Consider the following 26,052-nt stretch of genomic DNA (forward strand, 5'->3'; position numbering starts at 1 on the left):
AATAACAATCTTGAAGATAATAATTAAGACATCATAAATCCATGTTTTTTAAGAGAGAGTAATCTAACCATCAGCTGATGGATTTAAAAAATCATCATCATTCATTCAGCCATCTCAGTATGTCAGGCCTGGGAAGTAATGGGAAACAGGTCTAGATGCCAGAGAAAGCGCTGTGTTGCTTTGATGTCAATGAAAGAATAAGAACAAGCATTCAGAGTAAAGATAAAGGTTTTTTTTAATCAATGCGTGGTCATGTGTTGTGGTATGTGCAGTTGTCTTTATTAAAACATGCCTTGTGACTGCATGACTCTCCCAGTGTTCTGACTACACGCAGCAAACTCTCTGTGTTTTTGATCAGAGGCTGTATTCAATGCGTGGCAGAAGCATCAGGGACCCTCTATAATCAGAGAGATTTAAAGCTGCCACGGGTCTTCTCATTTGTCTAGCTGACCAGTTCAGGTTTTATTCCATCGCCTTGCAATCCCTACACCTAGCCTTGTCACACAACAGTCGATAGCAGTGCCATTTTAGCTTTTAAAAAGAGGCTTGGGACACGCTGAAGGATGATGCTGTGCAGCCGAGCCTGATGTGCCCACTTAGACTAGGTTAAAAAAAACAATGTTTTTACTTGTTATTTCATCTGTGTAGTAGTTCATGTCAGGGATTGTGTGTATGTGTGTGTGTGTGTTCATGTGTGTGCAGTCATGTTTAAGGTTTGTTTTGTGAGTAATTTCTTTGGCATTTACTGTGGAGCCACCTAAGGGGCGGGCAGTCAAAAGCTAAATGGAAAAAATGAAAGTGGCACTGAGAGAAAGAGGAAGAGACAGGAAAAGAGGGATGGGAAAAACAAAGAGGAAAGGGGGACTTTTTTCCCTTAGAGGCCATTTCAGATACAAGAAATACATTTGTAACCCTATTTGATGTTTAATTTCCTTTTTTTCTGCTGCTAAATTGTTGCATTTATAAAGGTAAAAGCATATAAAATAGTGCATCTGTCAGATAAATTATAGGCTGTTTCAAATTTTACTTTCACACTATTGACAAACCAAATGGGGTTTTTAAATACTGATATTTTTAATCCAAATTATCCATCACAAGGGGAGATGATGGCAGCTTGTAGAGGAGAGTTAAAAGGCTATTGATTTTCACACAAAAGTTGACCTTTCTCTCGTTGTGTCATTGATAAAATGCTAATGACACCAATATACGAGCAGAATGAAAAAGAGCAGCCTTCAGTTAGCTGAACTATTTAGAGGAAAGTGTCTCCATGTTTCTTGAAGAGGAAGCTGCAAATTATCTACTAGATTTCTGCAAGAAGTCTAAGAGAAAATAGATTGTGACAATAAAGCTGCACCGGTCCAGAAGTTGCTCGGATGCTCCTGGCAGCACAGGAGTGATGCTACAAATTTAAGACCAGGGGTGGTGAATATACTGTTGTCAGAACAGGAAAGCATGGCAGGGGAAGTGAAACATGATCTGCAATCAGCAGTAAATCAAGGCTTAATGACACCTTACAGAGGACTTACTGCAAAGGGTACATTTGTATCTAAGTGCAGTAAACCATTCTATTAATCTATGTAAGAACAGTCTGCAAGCTAAACCCTCCCTGCTACATAAAGAGCAATGAAAGTACACAGTGAAAAATATGTAATGTCTTGTGGTATCGTTTTGGATATGCCTGGTTTGAACAGAGGAAATACACTCCCTCAACACCCCCTCCAGCTGCTGTCCTCCCAGTGAGAGCAGATGCTCAAAGAAAAACAAGAATGCGCTCATAGGCTGAAAGCCAACACAGAAGGAAGACTTGCAGCGTCTGATTTGGGCTGATAAATTGTTGACTTGCATGTAGCTACTTACTTTCACTGATGAAGATATGTATGTGAATGGCTCTATCAAGAGGCATTAATCATTTTCATCTACCATGAGATTAAATGTTAAACAGCAGCCAAATGGTTGTGCAAAATAATTCAGGGCTACTTCAAAAATCCTTTATACTTGTCACGCGTCCTCTGGAATGCAACTGTCATATGAACAAATAATTTACTCCCAGAGAGTGGGCTGCCCAGTCTCCTTGAAACAGATAAGAACAAGTGAGTGCTGTCTAGTGTTTTGTTATTGTATCTTCTCCAGTGCATATTGGTTGACAAAACATGAGAAAGTCCAATTGGGAAAATGGATTCCTCACTGCCATTCTATCTCTGCAGTCACTCAGGCAGCCTATTTGTGCCTTCATAGAAGTAAAATATGGCTTTTCAGAGATTACATTTGGAAAGGAGTGCATTGTTTTTTATGTGACCAGTTTAATCCATCAGCATGCCTCATATCCTGAATTCTAGGCCGGGGGACTAAAGGTAAATTCTAACAAAGGTGTGTGAGGGTCACCAGTGAGCTCTCATAAAGTTCCCAGAGTATAACTGGCTTAATTTGACAGGCTCAAGGGTTGAAGGGCACACAGGAATCTCATCAAAATACCAGCATAACGAGTCCCAGTGTGCAAGTGCTGTGGCCAAATGTGGCCTTGAGGCCAAAGCTTTAAGTCTAAATCTCTTGTGTTTCTACTTAATTTTACAGACAAGGTTATACCTTGGTTCACTGCAGACAACCAGTGATTCCGATTTTTCACTTAAGATAAAGCCGGTTGATGTGTCTTTTCCCCCTTTATGTATTCTATAAAATCTGACAAGAGGGAGAAATAGTAAAATATTTTATGTAAGACAGTAGCTACTGTTTACTCCCTCATCAGGGACTGCTGTGAAGATGAGGTGTTATACAGCTTGGTGTCAGTTGACAGGGAATCTGCTCTGGAGAAAAGTGAGCTTGTTACTGTAACCCTATAGCTTCCTACATTATTTAGCTCAGTGGAATATCTTGGTCAACTGCCGATTCACAGTTCTTCAATTAAACATTGGATTCCTCCTGGGCAGACTGCAGAGGAAGAAAGCTTTTACAAGTGTTTTGATGGGTAAGCAGATCAATAACAAATCCCAGAAAGAAGAAAGTAAATCTAATACACATGGTAGCTTAACCAAAGTTGGTCATTTAGCTGCAGGGCAGCTCTTTCACTAAATCTGCTTTGAATATTGTAGTGTTCCCCTGACAAACACTGAGCCACTCCATTGGAATAGGATTGTTCATATATACAGCCCCATGATAAATACCAGAAGACTACTTGGTGAACCAGTAATCTACACTGAAATCTAAGAGTTCTTGGTATTTAATCAAAGAAAAAAGGGTAAGATAGACAAAAGATGGAAAACAGTAACAAGATACATGTGATCTGATTTTATAGTTCATAAAGCACAAGCATATGTAATGTCTGCAAAACCTTTCAGATTTTTGTTCTGAGTCCATACTTGAAATAATGAGTGATGTGTAATCTACAGCTTGTTGTTTTTGCCCTTTGCGAACAGGCCTGTATAATCACATTAAAGGTCAGAAGAATATCAAAGAACTGTTTTCCTCAGTCTTGCCAGACTCCAATGTCAGCATTTGTCAAAGGAAACAGATTTTTTTTGTCTGTTTTTATGGTGATTGATGTGTGGCTGCACATCAACCTTCCAGAGCGTGACAATGATGGAATCAATAAACTCATTTGCAGGGATGATAGAAATTCTCAATTGATAAAGGGATAAAAGCTGCAAAGAATTGTCCGGAAAAAAATAAAAAATAAAACCAAACATATTTTTCACCCCAAAGTCTTGGACTTTATATAATTTCAACTTTCAGGAATAGTTTTCTGTAGACAAACATCTATCTTACCCTTTAGAGAATTAACTGGCAGTCTGAGCTGGTTGCTCCATTTTTCACCTTATTCTACATCTGTTACACACGTCAAAGCAAATATCATTAGTAATCACATCTATTTAAAACATATGTTTTGACCTAACCTTTCACAATTTCTGCACACATTGTGCTTCTTGATTTTTCCGTTCTTATTCTTTAGCACAGAGGCCAATCACTCTGTTGGGGTCTTAATTTGTAGCTTATCTCTGGCACACATCTTTTTACTCATGTTTATCACTTCATGTCAACTCTAATACTCAAGGTTGACAGAGGATAAGAAGTTAAGTTGGGTCAAGCTTGAATACTATTTGCCTGAAAGAGGCAAAGAAGAGATGCTAAATCTAGCTGACTTGGAGGTGCCAGGCTGTCAATCATCGTTAAGCAGCTCTAAACCTCAAGGGTGAATTGACAGTTTGCCTGTCTCTGCCTGCAGCAGGTGCTGTATGTTAGGATGCTTCAAAGTCTAGCCCACCAATGGCCTTGTATGCCGACAGAGACACTCATAAAAATAGAGAAGGCGAGAGCACAGAATTTTACGGGCATGAGAGAATTGCTCGCTTTGAATCGTGTTTGTTTGCTTGTCTGTTTGTTTACCTGGCCCAGTTGAAGGCATCTCTAATATTCTGGCCCCAATGCACTCAAGCTCACTGGGTCCCAGTTGGATTGTAGGGCTTAAAACGAGAACTCTGCTTGACAGCCTGTGACATTTGGTGACATAAAATAACATCATCTCGGAGTTTTAAAGCACTCAAGTGAAGCATGGTGACCGCTCACCGCACAAACAAGTAAAACTCCAAAACTGAAGGGGCTGCTTGTTTAACTGCTCCAGCTGATAAATAAACACAGTTTGTTTCTCTTGGACCTCTACTTGGACGCTGGTGTGGAAAAGGTGAATGTGTCATTTCACCCTCAGGGGCTACAACTCCAATGAAGTGTTCTCACACTGTGCCAGACACACTCGAATATTCCATTAATATTTTTAATGGTAAAAATCTTCACTCCATGAACTTTAAACTACAAGAATGGCTACACATAAAGAGTAATCTGCAACTGTATAAAAGGCATAATGTAAGTCTAAGGATGGGTACCTGTCACATGGAGGTGGGGGATATATGGAATATACTCTATGTAACGTAACCATCGACTACAAATAGTCACGTAAATATTAACAGACGTTGGGACGTAGTTCTCTTCGGAGTTTGCTTCATACACTCTCTGCTGCTCTGCTGGTGCTCTTCTCACAGACAGAACTGCACTTCCCTGCCCACCCAGAAAAATTATCCTGCACCTGCACAAGCGTGTTTTTGTTTTAAGAGAGGAGGGAAAAAAAGTCGCTTGCACGTATCATCAGTCATGGGCTGTGGGTTCTTGGGGCTTGTTTTCTATAATGCAGTTGCTTATTTGGACTTGCTTTGCTGCCTGGATAATCCCTGCCTGATTCCCTCCCAGCTCTTCACATCAAGAAACAAACAAGACAACATGTTCTTAAGTTTCACTTTCGTTTCTCTCTGCACTGTCCCCCTCCACCCTCCCCTGCTTGCCGCTCAGTCAAAGCACTCAGCTATGCACTGCTCGATGCATGATGGAGGAGAGGAGCTTTGTTTGGTGTTATTTTAGAGCTGAATACCAAGATACTGCAAGCTGCAATGCTATCAGAAAACTACTAAGATCATGTGGCAACATCGCGAGTTAACGCACCAAAAACAGAACTCTGAGCTGTAAAGTTAACAGAGGGAGGAGGTGTATCTAATACAATACAACTAGGTCCAGAGGCAGATGTTGCTAGAGTCATTTCAGCATAACCAACAATAAAAAGCAATGAATCGTCTCAAACTTTAGTTCATGTTATTTGCAAAACCACTACTTTGCTTATTGATAAAACTAACTAAAATTCTGACTAGCTGGCTGGTTTAAAGGTAACAACAACAAAAAAACTCAGATAATAAAGTTTTGTTGTTGTTGTTGGTGTTTGTACAAAAGCTCATTTTAACTTGTTTAAACCCTGTTTTATATGTGATATTGAGTGTTTACTTATACATGTTTGTACGGCAAGGGTACAGTTTAAACTGGTGTCAAATTCCTACTATTCTTTTTTTAAGGTACTAGGTGAAAAAGGGCTATTCTGATTCTGATATGGAGTTATAGTTTGTGGGTAAATGATGTCATTGGCTTTGGTGAATGTGCTGACTGTTCAGAAATCTAGCAGCAACATCCTTTCATTCTCCCCTGCATGTTAACATTCACACACCTGTGTTTGTTATGGAGCTCCCTTAGATAGCCAAAACACAGCATTCATAAAACCTGATTTCCAATTTCTAAATCGAATTATGCCAAACTGAGCCAAGCTACGAGATATCATCTGTCTTCTTTGAATTCTAACAACCTGTAGCAGTCATCATCAGCCAGAGCTACACCTCCAGACAGAAGCAGAGGGCTGGGCTACAGCTCAGACACAACAGATGCCTCCCTTTAATGCTAAGAGTAATAATTATTTAGAACTTCTTTAAAAACTTGATGTTTTGGTATCATCCAAAAATAAAGATGATGTTTTTTTTTGGTAGCCAACTTAAAGGAAACTTCCTAACTTATCACAGTTTGAAAAATGTACATTATCAAATTTAGGTTGTGAGAAAAGATGCTTTACATCTAGAGAAACAAGGATTTAAGCTGCTTTATAATATTCATCCAAAGAAGGTCGTAGGGTGCAGGAATATGTTAGCATTCTTTAAGATATAGTGTGTAGCATTCAGTGGTATTTAGCAGAGCAGAACTTGATGGATGTGGAATATAATATTCATTAACATGTTTAGAATTGTGTATTTTTAGCAGCAACTCCCCATCCACAGAGGGCACCATCTAACACAACCAAATACATTTTTTGAGTGGTTGCATAATTTGGAATCTAATGGTTTGATACCACTTAATATTGGCATTTTACACTCTGTACCTGTAAATGCCTGCCACTTGGGACTATTAAACAGCGAGGCATTTCTTTTCTACATGAAAGAAGAGGGCTACCTGTTGCTCTGTCAAAACAAATCAGCGTCATCCCTATAAGCTCTCTGTCACGCTCTCTTTAGTTACGTCAACATACAACACTTAGCAGTCATCACCACACTCAGAGCACCTCTCCTTTTGACTCTCCCTGCCTCCCAGCGACACTGTGTCTGCCTCTCTCCTCCCTCTGACAACTCCAAGGGACAACAGGGCTCATAGCTCTGTGATTGATTAAAGCCTCTTCCAGCCAATTATAACCAAAGCGTGACACAAACACGTAAACCTGGCAGATTCTGTCATTCACAGTGGACGCTGTGGAGATAGATAACTGTGGCGCCAAGGTGGGAGTTCAAACCTGTTGTATAGTTCTTTGTTTGGAGCGACTTCTACATGAGGCCCACCAAGCAATAAGCCAATGTTTGCAGAATGCTTTACAAAAATAAGACAGAAAAAGCAGTCTCAGACAAGGATTTGTGCACTGTAATTTAAATTATGTAACAGGGAATCACGTGCCCTCAGTGTGAGTTTGTTTAATTCAATCAGAACTACAAGGCATATTTAAAACATTTTCTGCACACAACTGTCCATGAAAATTCATTGCTAAGGTACATTTACATGCCAGTCAGCTCGCACTTTCTCTTAGCTTTCAAGACAGACGCTGAATTTAAAGTGCTACTCCTACAAAATATTACATGGTCATGCTGAACCATACATACCAATCTTTGCTCTTTCGCATGCTTTAAGATCTCAGCAGGCAAACCCCCTTGTTGTCCCAAAAAACAAGAACAAATCCCAAGGCCTAACTTCTAAGTCCTTGCTTCTCTTTGTAACAAACTCAGAGTCACTGTATTGCAGCTTTCTCCTCATCTTTTATATCTAAACTCAAAACTTGTTTGTTTTCTTCTGGTTGGCAAAGCCTAAAAGTTTTTGTTTTTTTTGTTCTCTAAAACATTTCATGGATAGATAAAATATTTCAAACCTAATTTGTGAAATAAAGTCTTTAACTAAAGTTCATAAAACTCTGATGAAAACCTCCTTTTTCCTTATTCTCCTTTTTCATAATCAGCAGCCCTAAGATCTTTTTCATGAAATACTTTATTCATGAAGAGATTTTAATTTGTCAGAGCAGAGGCTTTTTACTCAAGACATTGAAAACTCACTTTGTGTGAGAGAGCCGATGTCTTCAGCTTTTAAATTTCATGGCAAACATTTTCAGCAGCACATATGAAAACAAATAAAGTTTTTTTGTGAAAATGTAAAGTATGTCGACCTTCTTAGTACAGTTTTTGGTTTAAAAACACTCAGGAAACAAAACATGCATTCTCACTAATACAAACTGATGTGCCACAATTCTCCAACACCATGGGCTAAATCCTTGACAGTACCACGGCACATTTACATAAACACAAACAGAAACACCTGTTCCTGCTGTAATGCTTGTCTGATGGAAAACAGGCACTATACACTCACACAGCTCCTCAAAGCTAGACTTACCAGATGGTTGGAGGTTCAGAGCCCTCCACTTCCAGATAATCTGTCTTCTCCTCCATCTGAAATTCGGTGAAAACCAGAGAGATGGTGTCGCCCGGGTCTGCCAGGACTGTCCACTTACACTCCCCATTGCTGCCCAGGCCTCCCACACCTCCACCTCCTACTCCAGCAGAGTCACCACTGGGGAAATCGAAGCTGGAGATGAGCCCGCTGGATCCCCTCAGGGTGCCACCACACGTGTCCTCCGCTGTCAGTCAAAAGGAAAAGGCAAGGGCGGGGTGGGGACAGAGGTTTCCGGGTTATTTAAGAGCTTTACAGAAAATTTGACATCGGTAAAAAATGTGGCTTCAGGCATGAAACACCTGTTCTCGTCCTCTCAGATAAATCAGATGGACAGATAACAACGTGGAAGCTGGTGGTGAGACTGCACAGGACACTTTAACACATTACATTGTTTGTTTTTCACACTTACAAGTTGTGAAACCAGCATTTAAAGCTCATACTGACTCAATAATTGGTTGGCTAACAATGGAAAAAAAATGAGATAAAAGGAGTTGCTATGGGTTATTTTCCATCCTCACAGTTATCATGAAGCATCCACACAAGTGATGATAGGCAGAGGTGTTGGTCTATTTAATGTGTTTTTATTCAGTCACTGTTCTTTCTGTGCAGATTTTATGTGAAGAGAAAAGTCCTGGAAATCTCATTTGTGCTTTCTCCTCCATCTTGTCTCCCCCTCTTCACCCAAGAGTTAGTAATTCAACATTGTGTCCTTGGAGCCCCCCTCATGTTACAGGAAACAAACAAATAATGCTTATAATGCTGTGAAATTGTATATTTTTCTCCAATGTGGGGAGCTTGATACCTTTGCTGAATGTTAATGCACTCTGCCATAACAGTGGCTGGCTCTCTTTCACTTCACATCTTTTTCCCCTTTTTACACATACCCCCACCTACACACACACTTTCTTATACATTTTCTCATATCCATCTACCTCCCCCTATTTCTTTCCTTCTAGCCCTCTCAGATCTTTCTACTATTACTCACCAGCCTTCCCTCCTTCCCTGTATCTGTTTTTTCTCCCTCAAGAATTCTAATGATGGCAGGGCTTTCACAGTTTTCACATCATTTAAGACTAATATGTGACACTCAGCTGTGCCAGCTGAAACCTTTGATGGTTCAGCGTTGCTCTCTGAGCTGTCAGAGCTGCCAGCCATGGAACATTCCTGAATGCTGCATTACTCAATCGGTCAAGGAACAAGGAGGCGAATGTATGAAATTCAAAAGAAGATGAAGAAAAAAGGGAAGAAGATGGGAGAGTAGGAGCTGCTATTAGGCTTGATCCATGTCCTTTGACACATTAACTAGAGCAGAGCAATTGATCAAAGTCTTCACAGGAAGGGTGGAGATGGCATTGATACTGTCTGAGACATCAATGATGCTCGCACATGTATGACTCATATCTGGGGCAGACTCATTTGAAAATAACACCGAGGGTAGGCATTCATTTACTGAGTGCCTGAGGTCTTGTAACAACAAGAGCACATGGAGTCGTGATTTGTTTCTGCTTTAAATCATTATACTCTCTACCATGTAACTCTTACCCAGAGTGACAAATTGTACTCCTCTCATTGCATTCAAGATGACATTTCTAAGAGTGCCCAGCAGATTTATAGAGTAATTGGCTATAGGCTGAAATTAAACGAATATTAAAGTGCTCAGAGTCAAACCGAAGGAGCCACATCAATTTTTAACCTTGATGACAGACAGGAAGGCAGTGCAGAGAGTCCTCATGGCCGACGAGACAAAAAGAACAAGGATGAAGAGGCGAAGTACTGGTTGATAATGAGAGGGGGCAAGTATAGGAGAAGTCAGGATAAAACACGAAGCCCAACACAAAACAGGGTGATGGAAAGATTGATTGATAAGAAACAGACAAGAAAAATCAAAGGAAAAGGAAAATATAAAGAGTCAGAGAAATGTCAGGAATGTATAAAATGGAATTTCAGCTTGCAGCGTTATGGCAATCAATGTGTTGGTTTTTCTTTTTTTGCTTGTTTTGAGCTTAGCTATTAAACTGTTTTCTAAAGATTTAAAAAAATGTTATCCAACTTTACTCAAAAATTATCCTTTGCATATTATCTACTGTATGTACATTCCCTTTGCTGTCAAGAAAATATTTATTTTATTTGTATCGTCACACACTATAGCTATGCTCTTGGTTCTCCACAATCATGCTGGAGGAACATGAAGGGAAATATAAAACCTTTTTGTCTTCCTGTGATTCTGGTCTTTACTGTTAGAAAGCTCTTCTGCAAATCTTTTGTTTTAGAACAAAATCAAATAAAATACTGATGCTTAATTAATGCCTAATTTCTTATCATATCTGTTTTAGACTTCAAGCAGTCCAGATGGTAAATCTGTGCCATCACTCATGATAAGATTTGTAGCAAAAAATTGTAATATTTTTTAGTTCAAGAAGATACAGTTAAAAAAAAACAGTATGTACTAATGAAGATATGGATACCATGTTTAAAAAACGTTTGATGATTTGGGATCCTAAGGGCTATGAATATGGTCTTGAGGCTCCGAAACAAATGCCTACATGTTATACATTTAACTGCTAAAGCTGTTTTTCAATTAATCAAGTTTAGGCTGCACATCATTTTCAAGTGACATTGCCAAAATTTTTACATTTAGAATGTATGGCATCGTTAAGGGTAATTCATATGTTCTCATGATTTGGTATAAATCATTTTCTTTAGACAAATGAATCAACTATTACACTGTCTTATAACTGCTTGTGCTGGAAACATAAACAGGATTCCTCTAAAAACCACCTCAGCAAAGCAGAAAATGCACCTCAAACTGGTTTTAGTCTGTAACTGAGCATTTTAGTGTCTCTTGGATTATCAGGCAGACCAGATAACTATGTGTTGTTGTTCTCTGGCAGCGTTCCTGCTAAATGGAACAGAAAAATGAGTGGACCATAAGGAGACATTAAAAAACGTCTGTTATGTTGACATCAATCAGTGTGATAACAAGTAACCACAAAAACAAACAAATGGCAAAAAAAAAATCAACATAACTGACATAAAAGTTTAAAAACTGACAAAAAGTACAAAAAAGTAACAAGTTCACTTAATGATGGCTTAATCTGGAATCTTAATTAAACTCACTTTATCAGATACATCAGAAATAACATGGACTTGACTGACTGGGAATACAGAGAGGGGCTTTATTCCTCTTATGGATACATTTTATGTGAAATGTCAGTTAAATATGGTTATATGCTAACATAAAACATTAATATTTCATTATGATTCAACACTTTAACTGTTCATGATCCTGTCTGAACAACTCAGTGTTCTCAGCCTTTAACCATGGAGTAGATAGACAATTGCACTAAGGGAAAATTTCACACCAACACAGTAGAAATGATCAGATCAAGTATTTGATCAGGTCTGAATGACAAAAAGCATATTAGGATCAGATAATGCTTGTCTCTTTGGTCTCAAGTGTTTACATTCACCTTTTTTATTCTGATCAGGCTGGTGTTCTGTTAATATGGACCATGAAACACACAGATACATGCTCCATTCTGGTTTAGCAAATAATGTATTTAAGTCTATTTAAATATTATTAATGTTAAAATACATTAAAGTCTGACATAAAATTAACAGTCGATATTAACAGAAAAAGAAATATTACAACCGGAAAAGACAGAAGTTGTACACTTTAAGCTGCACAAACTCCCAATCCCCCTTCAAATCAATTGCTTAGGCACTTGTGATACTTGGCTGTCCATATTTTTCATTTGTAAAAATCAAACTGCGAAAAAATTAAAAATGAAATTAAAATTTAAAAAAAGGATAAACAAAACAAAAATACACTGTTGTTATTGCTGAACTTGGGACCCTCTTGACAACGATATGCTCATACTCTCAAGTGGTCATCCAAAATAAATTGAACTGAGCTTGCAGGGAATCTATGGAGGCCCATAGGAATCGCACGAGAAAAGTTGATGTATAAGTAAGTAAGTACGTAAATACCAACACACAGCCAGAGGGCACAGCACTGAGTCCATTGAATTAGGCATTGAGGTGCATGGAGAGTATGACAGAAATAGCTGGCTGTCATTTAGCACTGTTTATATTCTATGCTTTGACTAGCAGGCACTGAGGACACAACGTTGCTGTTGTGGTAAATAATTCGACAGTCTTTATCATAAAAAAATAAAGACAATGGCAATGCTCTCACAGGACACAGGAACATAGACAGAAAAGCTTTTACAGCTTTCTGTAAAAAGCCTTCTGTGACGTGTTTGCCATGATAACAATCATCTTCTCTGGTCACCTTTGAACAGTGACACGCACACACACACACACACACACACACACACACACACACACACACACACACACACACACACACAGAAGTCGAGTTAATTTTATTTTCTACATAGCGCCAGCTCACAGCTAAAGTGATTTAGAGTTATCTCTCTTATAAATCAGATCTATACTCTGTTTTTTTATTTAATGGACTAAATAGCCTTATGATATTAATCTAATTTGCATGACGGGATGTCATTTGTATAATGTCGCATTCACATTTCTCCTCACGCTGTTTCGCACATGCAAAGTTCTGCCCCGATGCGTTCACAGACACACAAACATGTGCGCACATTTACACACACAGACAAGCTCATTCCATATAGCGGACAGAGAGCTGGAAAAACACACTACAAGAAACATCTCCCAGTACCTTCTCTTTGAAGATACAACACCCCTCACCCCCTCTACAACAATGTTACCGCCTTCCCAAGGTAAACTAAGGATAATGTATGTGACGGGGAAACGCCAACTGTTTGCATTGAAGGAGTGATGTTTTGGAAAAACTAAAGATGCTGTAGTTTGTTCTCTGATGTAAGCTCTAAATTTATCACCAATATTACAACATACGACTTTATCCAAGGCATTGGATGGATTTCCAGAACTGCACTTAATGATAATGACCTCACTTTTAACACTGATGTGTTTACAGTTGAAGCCAATTATACCTACAAAACTTGGATAAATGCAGGGTGACAATTTATCACTGCATAGAGGAAGACAGGGTTCTTGGCTGTTCTTTAAGAAGCAGCCACGCGTGGCACTTTACTAAGTGAACTGGCAAACTGCTGTTTGAGTCAAAAAATGCACATCTTGAAAATTCTAAACAAAATATGCCTCAATGGTTCCATGTATTGAAATGCATTGTTTCATTGGGATTCATGGCAGTGTTTGAGGGGCAGGCTGCCAACACGGTTTTGAAGCATAAAAGAGTCAATGAATGTTGGGCAATGTGTTCCTCGGCAAATCATTAGAGCATGCTCAGGATTTAAAGAGAGGAGTCCCTCTCTTTTAAAGATGGTGGCAGTGTACAGAAAAAAAGATGGTGCTGAGGATTAGGACTGCTTTAGTTGAGCTCATTTACATCCCCAGCATCAGCAATCTAATGCTACTTGAGGAGGGATTAAGCCTCACTCCCCTTGACTTTGATCAGATATACAACGCTTGTCTTTCTACTTAGAAATATTCACCCTAAAGGAGAGAAAGGAAGGAACCCATGTATAATTTTTTACGCTACCTCAGGTTTTCTCTTTGTAATAATCCCTGTGTTGATGTACAGGAAGTGTTTTTGTGTATAGTAAGTCCCTCATTTGCTGAGCAGTAAATCATGTTAAACACTCAAAGGATTTAGGAGCAGTGAAGAGATGTGAAATGGGTGCAAGATTTGTTATTTATGCTGCCTAATGCAGGGGGCTTTTTCATTACAGTGACCATCTTAGCTTCAAAAGAATCATGAGAGAAAAAGATGATCTGAAGAGCAATATGGCAAGAGAGCACACATCGAATTTGACTGTAATACCTGAGAGTCGCACATAGGCACTGTGTAAACATGAATGTTAGATGCTGGAGGGTTACATGTTATAAGTACCTGAAGTCTCAGAATAAAACACTGGTGATGCCTTTAAGAAGCCACTGAGATTCTGACACCAAATGTTAACACAAGAATATCACCAGAATTTAAAGATCTAGCAGGAAGACAGCCCTGAGTTTTGTAGCACGCAAGAGGATAAAAATATTTTTGCAAAAGCTCTGCCTGTGGACATGTTTATAGCATTTCTTGCTAAATTCGGTCATGTATTCTGACCCTAACACCACCCCTTTATAAGTCCCTGTTTGGGTCACCCTTAGTCAAAAAGCCTGGACACGCCACTCGTTGCTTGGAAAAGATAGCAAGCTTTTTTTATGTCAGTTGTTACTTGGGAGAAAACTGAACCCTTTGCTTTACAGAAAAATCTTGCCTTGGGGAAGTGGGCAAGTCAAGTTTTTATGTGTGATTCCTCAATTTGTGTGGTACACAGTTACACAGGCACTGCTGAAGAGATATGTGACATTACTACAGTCAAATTACCATAAGGAAATGTTTTTAAGGATATTTTTCTGTGGCCTAATTTTCTTGCTCTGTGGACAGCTGATGGCAGAAAGAATGACAGTGCATCAATAAACTATATTCTCATGTTACCATGCTGTCCCTGTTTGCTGTCTCAGTGCCTGGTTTAATGAATGTCCAGAGACAATTTAGATGGAAGGAATTGAAAAGGGCTCCTGGGAGGGGCTGCAGTAACTCACGATTAGAAAAGCAATGTATTCCCATCTCAGTGTTTTTCTGCCTTAATCGGATGCTGTCTGTTTTTTATGGCAGTACTTCATCTCTTAGACCTAAACTAAAAACATCACAATGTTTTTTTTTTATAAGTTCTCTATCTTTTACCAACATTCGAAGATCTTTTGCTGTCGTTCAATGAGATGGAGAGGCACGACAAACAAATTTATGTTAATATTATCAGGGTGTTATGACCCAAATAGTCTTAGCCTCTAATTCTGCTTTTCTAAGAAACAGTGATGAATAACCATGCTGACAGCTTCAAACATTTTATTCTAGCAGAGAAAAGCTGGTGGAAAGGAAGACAAGAAATGTTACACTTGGACCACACTGGTGTCCATGTTCTATCAATTCTGTCTCATGACTGAAAGCTGGAGTTGCTCCTGTTAATTGAAATAAAGTTAACTGTCAAAATATCGCGCTTGTATCTGATCATCTTACAGGTATGTAATGGTTTATACACAATTCAAATCTGGGCTCTGTGGTCTTGTGTCATTTTTTATATCACGCCATTTGAATTTGATGTGTTGCTGTATGTATCCCTGCATGTTCCATGACAGTCTTCACGCTCTAGTCTACCCATGGTTCTCTGTACTCAAACAAACCTTTGACAAACACAAACCTTTGACATCTGCGAAGTTGGAGGAAGTGAACTGGGAGAAAGATGAAAGTGAGAGGAATGATGGCAAAAGTAGGTGACTGAGATACTGAGGTGTTGGGAGATGATGGGGGTGAACAGTGGATAGAGGAGTGATTTGTGTTGCTGTGTGTTCAGTGTGAAACAATCGGTGATGAGCAGAAAGGGCAGGATCTCTGAGGAAATAAGATCAAAGGACCATCTGCGCACATACAGGAGCTGCGCCGGATTTAGGCGAGGGAGAGAGTGGCTCAAGCAGTGCCCAGGCCTGAAAGGAGTGATGTTTCTGGCCCACGGCAGCAGAGGCTAACACCATCCTGAAATGGAAGAGAACCCTCCATCTGCAGCTTTTTGTATCCTTGAGCTTGCCATTTCTCATACATATGCTGGGCCATTTTCTTTTTTCTGTGCCTTGCACTGTCCAATATGATGTCATGAGCAAATTTGTTCTGCCAGCTAAAAGAGTGCTTTGAGTGTAGGCAAAGGGTGAGGTGGTTCTTTAAGACCTTCCCAATATATACCTTCTTCTGTGAATGTGAGTTTGCACATTTCAGACATAGACCAGAGCAAAGATTTATTCAGTGATTTCTCTGACAACAGGAATTCAATCACTACTCAGAGGGCCATGAATATTCCAGCTCATACTCCACATGTTTATCATTACAGAAGCACATAAAGTATGAGAACAAGTTTATCCATCATGTAAGGATAATTCATGCTTCAGAAGAGGTATTAAAATGAATGTGGGGAAAAAAGAACATGTACATTTCACATTGCTAAAAACGTATAGTCTCCTATTCCAGTTAATGCAATAATGTCTTTTTCACCCCTAAAAGGGACATCTTTGAGTCAGATTACTAAAAATAAACACTAATCACATGACTGAATTAGTTTTTACTAAAGCTACAGAATACCTTTGCTATATGGGGGTACTTTTGGGGGGGACACGCATGATACCCATAAAACATAAAATGGCCAAACCCAACATTATCTTAACAGAAAATTTCACAATCTCAATTTATTGGCATCTTCACCTGTGTGATACAGTTATCAGTATGAGAGGACTAAATGTTGATATTTGTATTGAATACATAAAAAGATGTAAATTGATTTTTCTTACCATGTCACTACACAATAACTCCAGCTCCAATGACATGAATGGGGCGAACATAAACAGTAGGGGTGGGAGAAAAAATGTTGCATAATATACCAGGACTTTTGTTTGACAAAATGAAAATCTGGATTTTTTAATCATTTTTTTTCCAATTACAAGTTCTACATTTTAGTCTTAGTTACCACTTTTCTCCAGCAGAAGGTGAAATGTTTCTCTCTGAGTGGCGTGATCGGCATTTTATGGGAACATATGGCTCCTGATATAGTCAGTAGAAATAATAATCAATCACTTTTTTTTGCATGGTCAGGTGTCAAAATAGCAAACTAAAAATCACAAAAACAGTAAATATCAAAGAATCGCAATATAAATCAAATCAGCACCCCCAAAAATCATAATAGAATCAAACTGCGAGAATAGCATATTGTCCCAGTCTTAATAAACAGCAGTTCATTCACTGGAGCAGAAGTTGACAGCAGCTTGAGGAGCTGTGTCCACTAAGGTGCATTTTCACTTTTTGTTTTTGTTTTTCTGGTAGAGCCCACAACCTCAAAATCAGAGCAGTGCTCACCAGTTTACTGTTGCTGGGCCACGAAAGCTGCCCTGTTGCAATTTTGTATTCCTCAGTGGACCACTGGCTCTTTTTTTAAAAGTGCTCTGAATTCTTCAATTTTGTCTCATACAACAATATTGCAACAAGAAACTGGAACAGCTTTTCAGATCATGTCGTGCATTGCAGCTTTAGACTTAGATACTTTATCTAAAAATTTGTGGTGACTTTCTCCTACATACAGACCTTTGACATTGCTGTTGACAAACATGAAATCAAAGCCCCCCTTCTACTTGAAGGTGATCAAGAAGTGAAATTGATAAGTGTGGCAGTGTTCCAAAATTTAAACTGTTTTTAACTGAAAGCACTGTGACAAACAACACAGACGATTCTTAAAGTGATTTTCCTGAGGCCACTGTTTGCAGGAAAACACCAAATCACATTTGTGTGAAAACACAAGCCGTTCAGCCAGCGCAAAAAAATGACACAAGTGGAAGCGACACCTAACACCAGAATACTACACCAAGATTTCAAATAGTGATGAAAATGAGTCATGAGATGTGCTACCACTGTTTAAAGAAAAAAAAAAAAGAAAAACACAGAAAGAAAAAAAGCTGTAGCAGTTCTTGATGTTGAGATTGGAGGAATAATATAGAAAGTAAGGAGTTCCTTGAGATTGGAATTGGCCGCAAGATGATCTGGATACTGTAATGAATTTTAAGCTTTTCCTTTTGCCTAATTTTATTCCCTAATTTATTATGTAATTGTAGAATAACCTGTGAAGTTTTGATTTATTAAAAAATAATAATAATACGTTATTCCTGCCATAAAGTTGAGATTACAGCAAGACTGTGAGGTTTGGAAAGAGAGGCTGAAATAGCAGAACCAAAAATTAGAGAAGGGTTAGAGATCAGAATCCAAATCCAGATACAACACTGCTTACAGCCCTAATATGTTTAAGTTAACTGCTCTAATAGTATAAATATTTAATTAACCTTCAGAGTCACAGAGACTCTAATCAAGTTCTACTCTACGGTTTGAATTACCTACTCACATCAGATTGAAAATAAATGTGTAGATCTAATGAAGACTTAACTGCGTCTGGCCGTTCACCAAATCAGAAAGCCATCAAAAGTTCTGCCAATCATTGAAAATGTAATTAACCTGAAGAAAGAAAGGTCAAATTAAACCAATCACCTGGCCATTTTCAAAGTGTTAGAGGACACTAAAACTAAGCAGATAAAATCTTTTCCATTAGTCAAATTGTACAGCTAGGAGAAAAAAGTTGGAAGCAGCATTTGTCACATGAAGTTCATGAACTAAGTTCTTAAAAGTAAGACAGAATACATTTACAAATTCCATGGCCAACAAGAGCCCGGACTGATCTAATGCAATAAGCCATTCTTACCTCGACAGATTGGAACAGGAAAGTCCCACACTGACACACTGGCTGCGTTGGTCACACAGGTTAGGAGTGAATGTCCATCCAGTACATAGCCAGTGACACACCTGTAGCGAATCTTGTCGCCAACATTGAACTGAGTTCCATTCAGGATACCTTTCGGTGGAACCCCTGGATTTCCACACGAGCTGCTTCTCAGCTCTAAAACACAGAAACAGAAGAGAATTCTGTTAGGAATGATGCAGAAACTAAAACACATCAGAGTGTTTCCTTCTCTTTGCTACTTCTCATTTTACAAAGTCGTTGACTTTATTTTTCATATCTTTGCTACCTAAGAGATTACCATTTTCCATTTGAAGTTCCTGACAGTCTGACCTTGGTGTAAAAGTCTGCACACACTTAATAACTGGCAAATGTCAGCACTAGTCAGAATGCGATGCCATTAGTACTCAGATGATTAGTTATGTCTGAAGAGCTGACATTAATATGGGAAGATGATAAAATGTATTGCCAAGGGAGTGCTTCAGTCACGCATTGGTGTCTCACCCATCTCTTTGCATTAAGAGTTCACTAAATCTAATGCTCAAAGTCACAACAGGGGACAGCGAAATACACAAGGCACAGAGAACAAAGCAAGAGGAAGAAAACAGCAAGGTAACAAAAAAATATGTCGCAAAGACATCAAGGCAAGGCTACAGCTGCAGACTACAGTCATCTTCAGGTATGCTCCTAAATGCCCCCACGCTTTAAAGTGAGTGTTACAGCACTGAATGTCAGCTATAATTTTGCAAGTTTTCAGGAGAACTCACTCAAGTTTCTGCAAAAAAATGTAAGAGGCTTCTGTTTCAAACAACTGTACTTAAAACAATTCATATTTGGCCTCTTAAATTTAAAATCTGTGTGATCCAGACTCAGCTTGTAAAACTAAAGATCCTAAGGGCAAATAAATTCTTTGTAAAGATATCATACTCTTTTAATCTGGTTTGTAATCTTTTACCACTTTCACTCTTTTACCTCTTTAATCTTTTTGCTTTTCACTTTGGCTCTTGACAAATGCCTGTTTTATCACATTTATTTCATTTTTATTCTTCTGTCTTTGTTCCTGCCACTGTTTTGCCAATTAAAGCAAAAATGTGCTGGAAAAATGAAGATAGTACAGTCATGTAACATTTCCAATTGAGATTTTTATACAAGGCTTTCACTTTGTTGAACTTATTAATAATGTTCCAGTATTTCACTCAAAAGGCCTATAAATCTGTTATTTTACTGCTATATTATTGGTCTGCTTCTGAATGTCCTATGAGGGTCTGCTTCAACAAGGTCTGACAACATAAACTACACACCAAAGGCAAGAAAGTCAGAATGACACTCAAATTTAAATGTACCACTGAGAGACATGATGTTGTAACCACAGCAGCAGCACTTTGCGGCGTTGTAAGAAACTTATGACCAACTGCAAACATGAACATGTCTGCCATCTACAGATCATCCTACCCTACAAATAGCAAACTGAAACTACTGAAAGTTTCTTGGAGGCACTTTCTCTTGGGTAAAAGACCCAAAATTTTTCTGGCTAAATAGCAAATTTAAAACTCCACTGTACTCTCCTAAATCACCAAGTGTGACAATTATGACCTCAGTTCTTAAGTCCAAAATGTACATATGTAAAAATTTGAACTAAATCTTAGCATTTTTGACTGAGGTATCAATTACACATTATGAACTTTTACGTAAAAAACAGAAGAATTTTGTGATTTTTTTTGCAATTTCCATCAAGATTTAAAAGAAAGAAATCACCTCTTAGAAAAATCTCTTTTAAGCATAATCTCAAATCTTTGTAATGAAAGTGCTTTCTAAAAATGTGCTTGACTCAACTTTAGGAAAGAGACACTACAACTGAATTTGTGAGTAATGATCAATAGAAGCCAATTAGTTTAATCTGATCCAAAGATGTCATGTTGATAGGAATACAAAACCTCACATATGAAAGCCTTTGACTGATCATGCAGTCAAGTCAAATTATTTCTTCTTGATTGTGCCATCTGCTTACGGCTAATTATTCCAACTGGCAAGCCTGGATACCACAAGACATTTTTACACTCCTATAAACTGAGTTAGTTTGATGTATGATTAGATGGACAGACAGACAGAGATGGGAGGGAAGAATATTCCTCACTGATTTCGTTAATAGGCTCACATTTGAAGTCATGTTTTTGTGAGTACATTTCTAGGAATCATTATTAAAATCTAATTATTAATCCACTCTACACTGCAGATGCTCACATGCAAATTTAAATACCCTCTCTAATGAATACTATATAAATTCTCAGCCTCAACTGCCAGCTGTTCATGTTTATGAGCAAAATTGAATACCACCAGAGTGCAACCTAAATAAAGCAGGATGACATTTCAGAACAGTTGCAACTACAATTTAATGTCAAACACGTTACATACAGACACCCTAAACTACAGGCTGTCTTTACAGAAAACATAGTTATAAAAACTTCTACTCTTTCAGACAAACAAACAAAACTTTGCTTTCTTTTTCATCTAGGTGTTTCACCTTTCTCTGGTACTGCTTTCTAAAACTAAAGAATGAAATTATGAAAAGTACAATTCTAATAAAACCCACGCATTGCAAAGTGGGGGAGTTCACATCTGAAGAGTGGGTCAAGGGTGATGAAAGGCCAGTCTCTTAAGAGTTACATGAGGATTTACTTTAAGTTTATTTGTTAATTCAAGTTAAAAAAAAACATTGTTTATAGACTACAGTGAGTCCAACAGTCATATATCCCAAGTAATGTACATTTGTGAGAACAAAAGATGTGCATATATGGTCTAAATATTAAACAATAACACTGTATGTGGGCCTTCACGGTATACCTTAAATGAAGAAAAGAAGAAAACAAACAAGTTTCTATTGATTTTTGTTTCGTTTTCAGCATTTCACATTATACTTAAAATAAATCTAGTTATTAACTGCAGTAAGGAGACAGGAGGATCATAAGCAGCTACAGTAACTCTGTCCCTACATGAGTTGAGAGGAGATGTGATTTTTTTTTCCTTTTATTTTTTTAAATATTACTTCTTTGAAGTTCAATAAAGTGTAACTCAACACTTTAAAGGTAACTGTAGTATCTCAAATTCACACAAAAAAGAATGAAAACAAAAAGCCTCTTTACAGTCACGATCAACATGTATTGGTTTCTATCTCAGCCCATCACCAAGCTGCAAACAACAACAACCCAAAAAACCATGGGAATGTCAGAAAGTCTACTTCTCCTGGTCGGATGCTGTGTGCAAGCAGAAGTTTCCATCACTTTAAACCAAAGTCATCTCCAACAGCCTTTAACTGGATATTACCAATCAAGGATGGTGACAGTCACGGGTGACTACCAAAGGCAAACTGTGCTTTAGCTTTTTAAACTCATCAGGCAGCTAAATAAAGCGTGATGAGGCCAGCAGCTGAAGTGAGCTAAAGGCATTTCTGGGATAACTTATGAGTGGAGAACTGTGCCAATGATGTAAGAAGGAAAGCAGGCTTAGAATCATGTCTATATATTACAAAGTAGGCTATACATGTCTTCTTTTCTATGTTGAGAGAGTTCACTAAATGAGTGCAGCTGACATACAACATATCGAAGTGTAAAAGACTTTTGTTAATTCTCCAAGAAGCAGTGAAAGCAACTTTGTGCTGAAGAGTTATCAGAGTTTGATTAAGATAATTAACAGTCGGCAAGGGCAAGATAGACCCTTTCTTTACATATTTCAATGCAAGACAAGAAAAAAAAAAATCAGAGTTCAGCATCTGCATTTCTAGAAAATACAGCAGCCAGAGTGAAAATTATAAGCACTAGTCAGGAGGTGACACACAGTGGACTCACCTGCATGGAGAGGTAGTGGGTAGGGCGAGTGTGTAGTGGCTGGTTTGAAAAAGACCCTATCAAAATATATACAGTAGGGATAGACAGGTTATGAGCCGGGCCAATATTCTGCATTTTGAGGCATATCGGCACCAGGTATTTGTGTAATCCGACGGCCGGTATGGCCGGGAAACAGCTTGGGAAACAGCCAATCAGCAATGCAGTGATTACAATTATTGCAGATACATTAAAATTTTAAAAACTTTATTTACTGTAGAAAACTTCAGGTATTTATTTTTTAAGTTTTCATTTAACTTCATAAATCATGCTTCTAAGCCTGGGAGCTTTTTAATAAACTCATGCTTAAAGGTATTTGAATGAAATTAAGTGTTGGAGTTTGTATTGTTCAAAATTTTGACACCAATATTTGCACTTTGACTGTAAATCAATATCGGCTTCAAATAACAGACTACAAATAATCTGTATCGGTATTGGCCTGGAACAATCCATATCAGTCTATCTCCAATATACTGCAGATCTGAGTAACAGTCTGTGTTGGCATATCAATAATTAAAAACTGGTCAAAAACTGATTTGGTTATAAATAAACAAATACGAGTACTACCTGCATTAGTTTCAGAGTCTCGCTAGATTTAACCAGTCTGTCAGCGGACAGAGTGACAGCTGTCTCATATGAATGAGACTGTTTATGCTGAAGAGGCATCACTGAATCCTACCACAGTGTTATAAGTAGGATGAGAGCACAACACTATTTATGTTTAAATCAGTAAATAGCATATCTTTGCATTTATTCAATGGCAGCATACTTTTGTGGAATACAATGATGTCAGTCTGCAGGAAACACAAAGAAAAATGATCTGTGGCACTAACCACTGCCTTATCATTTGGACACGGCAGATAAGTAATACACAAGGGAAATATACTGGCTGTTTCATCTGTGAGCTTTTTAATGTCCATGTATGACATGGTGGGAATGTCTTTCATGGCTGCTTATTGTTGTTTCCACCAGTGTTTTCCAGAGTTACTGGATCAACCTTTAATGGCAGTGACCCCTCTCTGAGCAGTGAGATGTAATTCTTGTTCTTTCCTTCAAGATTTTTTCGTTTTTCTTTCTTTTTAATCATTGCTCAGAGCCCACACCTCCCTACAATCATACATTAAATGAATGTAGAACCACAATAGAATGTAACTTATATAATCCAATACTTTAATTGTTTATGAAACTGTTTGTCCTTTTAACAAGAGTAGGTATTAGCCTTTTAAACATAGTGTGAATCTATACCCTCCACACAGAACTCTCAAAAGGGTTCAACATCCAAACCTTCCAAACTGCACTAAAACATGACAGAGCAACTCCTCAGTTCTGAGTAAAAATGTTTTTTTAAGAACTCAAACATTTTTGGCAGTGTCTTTTATAGCATAGGTAACAAAGGGCAAATATTGCATGTATTGGAGCATTAATTGAAAATCCAGTAGTACAAGGAGTATACAAGTGAGCACTTGTTTTAATCACTACTTTTGTTCTGCAGCACCAATGCATATATTTAACACAGAAACCTGGCAAGACTCCTCAGTGCATTAAAAATGCAAAATAAAAACTATTGCTACCATTTCTCTGGTGAATGCCTGCCATAATTAAAAAGTCACACTTTAAAGTCTTTTAATTCTTCATTCTAATATTAATTTTCTTTCCTTTTTAACAACCATGGATGCTGCAGTTCACACCTGTCTGTACGATCGTGGTGTGGCTCAAAGTAAATTCATAATCTCTGATTTTTGTGGACCTCTGAGGCTGCATCAGAACCAAAAGCAGCCCATGAACCTTGAACAGAGTTCTAATTTCAGCTGCCAGATGTCGCTGGGACAGTGGGCATTGCACTCATCCAAATAAAAATGTGATGAATTATGAATTTTTCTACACTGTGACACCATACTTTTTAAGAAAGATACCACAGCAGTGCTTATACATTTTCTATTCAAGGCCAAACTTTAGCAAAGGCCAATGAATGGAAATCTGTCTCCACTGTGCCCACTCTGATATTTACATTAACAAGTAATATCAAATTCAGAGTGCCAGTTTGCAGTCATTACTTTCCATGCATTGCTTTGTAGCAGTTGTCCATGAAAGAACCATTAAAGAGTGAAAAGATGGCGCTCTTGCATCTGAAGTGTTTGTCATCCCAGGTCTCTAATGAACAGTAACAGATGCATTTCAGCAGCAATTATACAGACCCTGAGTCACTGGCCTCTGGTGTATGAAAAGTTAGAACTACTGTTGAAAAAAGATCTGGCTCTTTAATATATTTTTAAAAATGCTGACATTTGAAGCAGTTTGAAAAAAAACAGTGTGTCTCAGCTGCAGCCATTGCTCATGAAACAGCAAAGATCAAGTGCCTTGATCAACAGCCAGAACTAAACACAAACAGGATTTTTTCCTTTAAGGGGGTTTTCAATAACTCCCTGAAGAAATCAAGAGTTTTAGATGCAGTATTAGCACTGAGCTAACAAAGGTTGCTGCCTTGAGCTCCTTGGGTAAACAGCTGTTATAACTGGAGCTCAAAAAACAGCTTCTTCTGTACACAAGGAGCTGACAGGACAAACCCCTTTGCAAATCTCTGAAAAATTCATTTCACAGAAGAATTGTGAATTAAAACAATGCAGATATAATACCAGTACTCTTGACCTCATAAGGAGTCTGCAAAATGTATCCTAGTTAAAAGAGGTGCAGTAATTAAAGGGACAACTAACATAATTAATATAAAGCAGCAGTCTGCTTTACACCTAAACATGTTTTTATCCTGGTATCCATCAATCTTTTAGGGAATTAAAAGTGCTGTGCTGAAATCTTCACAAAATGATTTAATAGATTAAAAAAGCCCCAATCAACAGTCCTCAAAGATTAAAATTATAGAGGAAAAAGACAGTCATGTTAGCAAATATCCCTCTTCAATATTTTCTGTAAGTTATGTTTACAGATTAGGGAGCAAGACTGGCTTGCATTATGCTTTATCACCATGGTGACGAGTAAGTTATGTGAACTAGTAAATGAGGTAGTTGGGTGCAAGATTTCTCTGGGGCTGAGCTATTTATTTGGCCTGTATATCTAATGACTTTGTAACCCTTTGAAGAAGATGGAAGTTTGACGGAGTGGCAGTGCTTGTAAGCGCACAAACAGCACACTTTCCCCTCAGGAGCCGCCTGTGGACTGCCTGTCTAGCTTCCTCCCTGCCTGCCTGAGTGGCTGCCGAGCTGATTTTTCATGCAGGCAGAGACAAGAGTATTGACTGAACCCAGGTTGCATCAGAGGGCAAAGCTGCTAAACACGTGAACATACACACACACACATTCATGTGGTATCTGCATGGCTCCAAAGGGCCACAAAACGACAAATAAATTTGAGGGGGAAAAAAAATGTTTTACCGGTCAGCAGTCTTTCAAAGGCTTTTTCAAAAAAGGGCAAACGTAAATGGCATTCAGAGGGTTTTA

The 26,052-nt window shown here is 38.2% G+C and overlaps 1 protein-coding gene across 3 annotated transcripts in view; it reads right to left on the reverse strand.

Moving 5' to 3' along the window:
• Window positions 1–26,052, reverse strand: part of LOC141800189 (CUB and sushi domain-containing protein 3-like) — a 214,653-nt gene that overhangs the window by 144,285 nt on the left and 44,316 nt on the right. For all 3 annotated transcript variants that reach the window (XM_074682596.1, XM_074682597.1, XM_074682595.1), the window contains exons 4-5: window positions 18,690–18,884; window positions 8,275–8,518 (exon numbers count right to left, since the gene is read on the reverse strand). In XM_074682596.1, the coding sequence (XP_074538697.1) occupies window positions 8,275–8,518; window positions 18,690–18,884 (439 nt within the window). The remainder of the gene's footprint in view (window positions 1–8,274; window positions 8,519–18,689; window positions 18,885–26,052) is intronic.

This window comes from Halichoeres trimaculatus, unplaced genomic scaffold (genome assembly GCF_033239565.1).
Source record: "Halichoeres trimaculatus isolate MK-OKI-2021-1 unplaced genomic scaffold, fHalTri1.1 fHalTri1_scaffold_12, whole genome shotgun sequence".
Taxonomy (NCBI): domain Eukaryota; kingdom Metazoa; phylum Chordata; class Actinopteri; order Labriformes; family Labridae; genus Halichoeres; species Halichoeres trimaculatus.